We start from the raw sequence: 7,364 nt of genomic DNA on the forward strand, positions 1-7,364 counted from the left end.
TATTATATTATGTTATAGATATGGTGGTATTGTTAAGCACATATAGACATATATGTATATATATGTATACAAATATATATATATATATTATATATATATATATATATATTTTTATAATATATTTATATATCTCGTATCTCTATATATCTCTATCTATCTCTATATATATATCTATATATCTATCTCTATCTATATCTTCTCTCTATAATCTATCATATGTTGTGGGTGTGTGTGTGTGGTGTTGTGTGTGTGTTGTGTGTGTGTGTGTGTGGTGTGTGTGTGTTGTGTGTGTGTGTTGTGTGGTGGTGTGTGTGTGGTGTGTGTGTGTGTGTGTGTTGTTTGTATGTGTATGTTCTATGAGGTGCTATCCATAAATTACCACAGGTACTTCTGGCTCGTTTCCCACACCCAATTAGCACTGATTGCTCTCGACATTTATTATTACGCACGCACCAGCGACCTCTTCCCTGGTCACGATATGTTGAGCATAACGGCTTATAAAAACGGGTAACGTCAGATTGGGCGCTTATGATCTGGGGGTGCAAAACAAAGCCGGGTGTGTTTCTTGTCAGGAGAGGAAGCCAACAACATTTGGATGTAAGGTTTTGAAGCATTCATACTTCAGCATAATTTGCAAACACATTTGAATTGTCGTTGTCCACCCCCTCCCCCTCGCTCCCCTGCCTTTTTACGCTTTATTTGACGCTACACCTTCTTTCCTTCCCTTCCACGCGTACTTCATCTCTGCACGACTTCTGTAGCCTTCTGATGCTTTATAAGCTTTCATGTAAGCAAATTCTGAATTGAGCCTGACTCGATGAATTTCACGACTGAAGCACCGCCAGCATCGCGATTCACAAAAGACACAAAGGTCTGTAGCTGTGCTTGCCACATCAAGCGTGTTCACTCCCCAGATTATTCGAGGCTCACCCGGGAGGATGAAGAGTGCGTTCTGGGCGTTTCCGGGGAGGTCATTATGGAGGAGCTGAGGACGTCGACGCATCTCCAGCAGCACGCATACAGGTCCTGTCAGGCGCAGGGTATTTATGTCGTTTTCTATCGACGTGATGAGCGTCGTGCCCATTGCTCGGTGCGAGTGTCAGTGCCAGTGTTAGCGTTAGTGCCTGTGCGTTGTCAGTACAGGCACACGCGCAGACCGCGTCTAAGCGTGGTAGAGAGTGAGGGAGCAGCGGTCTGTCGTCCCTGGCTCTCGGCAGCTCGTACTTCCGCTATAGCCGGGATGACAATAGTTCGTATGAGGGCTCACCAGTGGACGTCACTCAGTGCACCTGCTCACTGCTCACCAGCGCAGATTTCCTCTGGTCGATTTTCCAGCCGTACAACGAAGATCGCCATTTTTCTGTTGATACGCTAGCAGGGTCTTTTATTCGAATGAACGACACTTATCGCTCCTTACTGAGCAGACTGTGCTTGCTGACGTCCGGTAGTAAAACCTAGCGGGTTGCGACAGGCGAGGCGCATAGACAAAAGGTCAGAACCGTCATGTGCATTTTATCGAAGGGATCTAGTCAAATCTAACGCCCTTTCAGACGGAAACTATATATTACATATATTATATATATACATATATATATATAATATATATATATATATATATATATATATATATGTGTGTGTGTGGTGTGTGTGTGTGTGGTGTGGTGTGTTCAGTATGCAGTACAGTCATCGGTTGGTTCAGCAAGCTGATTGTCCATATGTACGGTCGATTTGTGCACATGTCGATTGTTACGTGTCCACTCGTTAAATGATGTTTGTTCACGAACTGATTTTTTCATTCAGTTACAAACCTCACACATACTGTTTGTTGGCTCCAAGTGATGGGCTTTGTACAGTCTCGGGCTCACGCCTGCTGTTCGTTGCTTAGGGCGATGGGCTTTCGTGCAGTCTCGGCTTCACGCCTGCTATTTTTGGGCCCGGAAGTAATTGGGCTTCGTACAGTATCGGGCTCACGCCTGCTGTTCGTTGGTTCACAGTGAGTGGGTCCGTACAGTCTCGTGTTCACGCCTGCTGTTTGTCGGCTCAGAGTGATGGGTTTCGTGAACAAGATCATCAGCCGGCTGGACTCGGAGGAGCAGTGCTCAGCGCTGACCCACGACCTGTGCACTAGGCACATAGCCTACGGAGCCTTCCCACACCAGATGCTGGTGAGTGCTTTGCCAGAGGCTTGGCTCCGCTTGGCTCTGCTCGCCGCACCAGCTCAGATGCTGGTGAGTGCTTCGCCAGCAGCTTGGCTCCGCCCGGCTCTGCTCGCCGCACCAGCTCAGATGCTGGTGAGTGCTTCGCCAGCAGCTTGGCTCCGCCCGGCTCTGCTCGCCGCACTAGCTCATCAGTCGTGTCTCGCTGTGCATTCATAGCGACGATGGCTCGACTAGAAATCACCCGGCTTTCAATGCGTCCGAATGCTTTTTTGCGGACTCAGTGGTCGACGAACGCCAGCCGGTGCAGAGTCAGAATACTAGCGTACTTGCTTTAGAGGAACTAATGCTATCTTTCGAGGCAACTCTCAGATAAGAAGGGACAAATCTACAGGGTAAGGCAGTTTGCTATGCCCAGCTTTGGACTGCGGTTCAGCATTACGAGGCCTTTCATCCACTCGACTGATAAATCGTACGAGCCACACCGACTGACCACTCGCCAGCGCCTGCGTCGGCCACAGCTGGCGTAGCCCGGCGCCTGTGTCGGCGGGCGCAGCCCAGCGCTCGTGTCGGCCCTAGTGGGCGCAGCCCAGCGTCTGTGGTAGCCCCAGCGGGCGCAGCCTAGCACCTATGTCGGCCCCAGCGAGCGCAGCCCAACGCCTGAGTAGGCCCCAGCAGGCGCCATCCAGCGCCTGCCTCTGCCCCAGTAGGCGCAGCCCAGCGCCTGTGCCGGCCCCAGCGGGCGCAGCCTTCTGATACGTGCCGGGCTCTGTCTCAGCTGCTGGGTGAGCAGTTCATCGCCGTCGTGAGAGCCACCCAGGAGAGGTCGGGTCACTGGGACAGACACACGCAGGCCTCCTGGGAGAAGCTATTCCAGGTGAGTGCCGCCATACATCACGTCCTTCACGACAGAAAGTCCACGGCAAAGTTACTGGCAGGGCAGCTCAGGCCGTGGGAGAGAAATGGGGTCTGAAAATTTTACAGAAGGCTGCTTGGACGGCAGTTCCGGGTGAAACGTCTCCGATGTCTCAAAGTACAGAACTGTGCTTTGAATTTGGAATTTAAACATGAAATATTACCATGAAACTTGCTGAGCAAATTTACCTCTGGTGGCCGGCGCATGAGAGTCACGGGTCTTGTCGGTCTTTCCGAGGCAGTACTCACTCTCGCGGGGCGTAATATTGATTTCATCCCAAGCCAGCGCTGAACGGATCTGGCTAATACCGAGCAGACATGACTTCCACATGACTGAAACTGTCATGCGAGCTTGGGTGATAGCCCCCGAAGCATGCACTACCAGACGTGGGACTTGTGAGTGACATTGATTTGCCACGTGACATGGTAAGGGGGTCTGTGACGGCGTCCAGCAACAGTTAAAGGTGCCACAGTACAAGAGAGCCTCAGGCCATGACCGCCAATTACTGATTGCGGAACACGCATTAGAACCCTGTGTGCCTTTTTGCCGTGATGGCTTTGAAAAAGTACTCTGCGAGGTGGCTGGCGACACTCGCTACCTTCTACCAACATGCCCAGGGAGCAGGACTGTGTTGACCAGTCTATCCAACCGCATTTCACTTGTTGGAAAGGCTGACTGATAGAGACTAATCGACGTACTCCTGTTCATCTGGACATCTTGGCAGGAGGTGGTGAGCATCGTGGGCCACCTCGCAGGGGCGCGTTTTAAAAGCCATTGCGATGAAATGCACGCAGGGCTTTCACACAAGTTCTCATCAGAAACACGAACAGATTTGAGGGCTGACCATCTGTTCACAGAGGCGGAATGTATGGTGAAAACAGGGCGGTAAAAGTCGGGACGTCGAAGCAAAATGTGCAGGGAAAGAGTTATTTTATCGCATTGGGTAAAGGAATGGAGTGTTCCATATTTGTATAAGGTTTTGGGCTGGAAAAATATTTTGAAGATCGTTGGGTGTAGTTCACAGCCATGCCGTACTTAAGACTTTAATCCTTATGGTTTCTGAGCTACATGCCCGCAAAGATATACACAGTCTATTTCGTGCAGCCTATTTCGAGGCCATTTAGACATGCATCACGTCATGCCACGCCATGTCAATGATGCCAACGCCATTCAAATCCTGCCGTCCCGCAGGCCAGGCGGCAATAAGGCCAGGAAGAAGGCATCGTCCAGCCGTTCAGATCTGGCGTCTGTGAGCGCGATTCTCAAATATAGTGGGCGTCTATTGGCTCTCTAAAAATAATCAGCATGCTGGGCAAGCTTCCGTCACTAAGCACGCTTTGTGCTAGCTAATATAGGAAGCTGGGCATGATTTCTTCACTTGCTAGTTAGTACTGAAATAATACTTGTAATCGAATAACTTAAGAATAGCGCCTAGCCAAGTATGTCAATACGAGTAAACATATTAAACTTCCGGATAACTCTGCAGAACCAACACGAGAAGGGGCCAAAACACGAACACATATCGGTATTTTGCTGAGCGGACACTTTCAGCAGTGCTGTCATTTGTCGAAGAACTTGCAGCACTACAAGTAAGCAGTAATTTTGCCCGGCTAGGTAGGCAGCACTTCAACGTCATACAAATGTTCCTTAACGCAATCAAACAATGCCGTATTGAGGATCATATTTACTAAAAAGAGAAATTGTGTTGCCTAAAACAGTGTTCTCCACTTAAGAATACGTCAATAGTCGTAAGTGAGTTAAGTGCATCATATCTGATTTTCAATTCATTGTCTTAAAATGTGGAGCATTCCCTTCAAGACGAGCTCGGGTGAGGGAGTGGGTTAATTCGACCGCTCGAAGGTTTTCAAAATAATTTCCGCCTGGTAGGTGCAGTCGCGTCAAAATTCGCATAGCTATAGGCAATTAAATAGCGGAATTTTTGTGTAAAAAATTGGACGTGCTTTGTAAGGTGGCGCCGACCCATGGCAAGTCAAAGTCTGGCTATGGCTGTCGGCGAAGGTAATTCCTGGGAATCCTTCAGTCTGATGCAGCAGCGGAGTGTTAGGTGAAGCCACGCATGCGTCAGGCATTTTCTTAGACAATTAACCAATTGAAGTTAGGAACACGACGAACTCTATTGACCTTGGGTCAGGTATGGAAGCCCGACCGAGGTAAAACTTGACTGGTTTTTCGCTGGATAGCTTGCTTTACGAGTAGTTTTTGATGCTCATTTCGAATAAATCGATCACAGGGACATCAACAGAATTTTATTTGAGATTTTTGAAGGCCAAAAGTAGTTACTTGCTAAAATGACCCATACCCAAAACCTGCAATGGATCATTGCTGGTTCATCGGCATGTACACTTGTACAATTTCAAAAAAAATGATCTATTGACTCTCAAAGACACCCCCGTTAGTTAACCTAAAGTATCCGGCCGGGGCAACTTGAAAAATTTCATCAACCACACACCAACCAAGTGACTGGTGGCTAGCCACTACACAGGTCTTTGTTGGGGCTTTCAGTGCTGACGCTGGCTGGGTGCCGATGGCGGCAGTCACTGTCCACAATGGTGAACTGTCACCGCTTTCGACGTTCGCCGCCGTCCGCGCAACACTCCAAAGTGGCCTCGACAGGCAAAAAAGCAGACTCAACGTCACTTTGCGGGGCAGCTGCGTGTGTTCCTGCAGCACGGGCGTAAAAACCCACGCCACGTCATGGTAGCACTCCGTCGACTCAGTTGGATTGCGACACGGGAGCCAGTATCGCCTGTCAGCCCGTGCCAGCAGTGATCTCTCGCTTTCACACACGCACGCGCATATATACATATGCGGGTACGCACTCCCACGACGCCCCCCGTCCCCCGTCTCTGTATCTCTCTGTTACTCTCTCCTTATGTCTCTCCGTCGCCCTTCATCTCTCTTCCTCCATTTTCTGCTCTTTCTCTCTCCCCTCCGTCTCCCTTCCTCTCTTATTCGTTCCCTCTCTCCCTGGAAATTGATTTTCTTTCCCTCGCAATCGGTTCCGTCGTCACTCTCGTTCTCACCCCATCTCTCCATAAACAATTCAGTCACCCAAACTCGCCTCCTGTGCCAAGCGCATCGTCCCGCAAAGTCCCCATCGCGCCTGACATCGCCCTTCTGCGCCGGCAGTGGATCACGTGGACGTACGAGCAGGCAATCCACACCGCGCAGCGAGACAGGGAGGAGCTGAACTCGCGTTCTCACAGCGCCGTGACTAGTGGTTGTCTGGCGGGCAAGTGCCGGCGTCGGAACACGGACCCGAACTGTCAAGTGGAGCGCAGCTGAGCGGAGACCCGCAGCGACCGCGGCGGTCAGCTCCAGGTGGAGCGCAGTTCAGCGGAGGCCCGCAGCGACCGCGGCGGTCAGCTCCAGGTGGAGCGTAGTTCAGCGGAGGCCCGCAGCGACCGCGGCGGTCAGCTCCAGGTGGAGCGCAGCTCAGCGGAGACCCGCAGGGACCGCGGTGGTCAGCTCCAGGTGGAGCGCAGTTCAGCGGAGACCCGCAGCGACCGCGGCGGTCAGCTCCAGGTGGAGCGCAGCTCAGCGGAGACCCGCAGCGACCGCGGCGGTCAGCTGACCTGATCCGGCCACTGGCAGCAGATGCAGTGACCGGGGGAGGGGCAACGGTGACCTGCTCTCAGAGCTGGGAGCAGGCGAAGTGACCTCGTAAGGCGCTACGGTGGCCTCGCAGGAGGATCCAGGGGAATTGGGAGGGGGGGGGGCCTGCGGTGACCTTCTGAGAGGTTAGGGGGACCTGATCCCAGGATCTGGAGGACGCGTAGTGGTCTCGTAGGAATTACCTTGACCTGACGCGGCAGTTGGAAGGCACCAGGTGATCTTGGCGCGGCGGGGGCGGTGCCAGGAGTGGCGTGATCTGGTGCAGGCAGTGGAATGACACTGCGGCTTCTGCACCGTGTAGGGGCGCAGTGCAGTCTTAGGTGTCTGTGTGTGCGGGGGGACACAAGTGAAAAAGGCCCTCTGACGGTGAGAGGCCCCCTTCCCACTTAAAGTGATCGCCGGATATGGTCAACCAGATTTCGAGGCGGTCGGTTTTTCTGCGTTTTATTTGTATTCGTATGTTAACCTTCTTTCGACGGAACAAAAGCCGAAGCTTAAGGAAGATTCAATTCTGTTTGTGTTTTGAAGCCAATAAACTAACGGAAGTGGATGTCAAATGGCTGCATGGATTAAGCCGCAGGCGCCACCCATTGTGCAATGGTTCAGCTGGTTCTTTCTAAACCGATAGCGCTCAGAGGCTTGGCGAGAATTTGTAT

The 7,364-nt window shown here is 51.4% G+C and overlaps 1 protein-coding gene across 1 annotated transcript; it reads left to right on the plus strand.

The window, feature by feature from the left end:
- The first annotated feature begins 987 nt into the window (after nucleotides 1-987).
- On the plus strand, nucleotides 988-6,454 carry LOC119093113 (uncharacterized). Its single transcript, XM_037216010.1, has 4 exons — nucleotides 988-1,023; nucleotides 2,045-2,165; nucleotides 2,935-3,033; nucleotides 6,223-6,454. Exons 2-4 carry the CDS (start codon nucleotides 2,049-2,051, stop codon nucleotides 6,376-6,378), a joined length of 372 nt encoding a protein of 123 aa, XP_037071905.1. The 5' UTR covers nucleotides 988-1,023; nucleotides 2,045-2,048; the 3' UTR covers nucleotides 6,379-6,454.
- Nucleotides 6,455-7,364: the final 910 nt, after the last annotated feature.

This window comes from Pollicipes pollicipes, unplaced genomic scaffold, assembly GCF_011947565.3.
Source record: "Pollicipes pollicipes isolate AB1234 unplaced genomic scaffold, Ppol_2.1 Scaffold_4002;HRSCAF=4701_pilon_pilon_pilon, whole genome shotgun sequence".
NCBI lineage: Eukaryota > Metazoa > Arthropoda > Thecostraca > Pollicipedomorpha > Pollicipedidae > Pollicipes > Pollicipes pollicipes.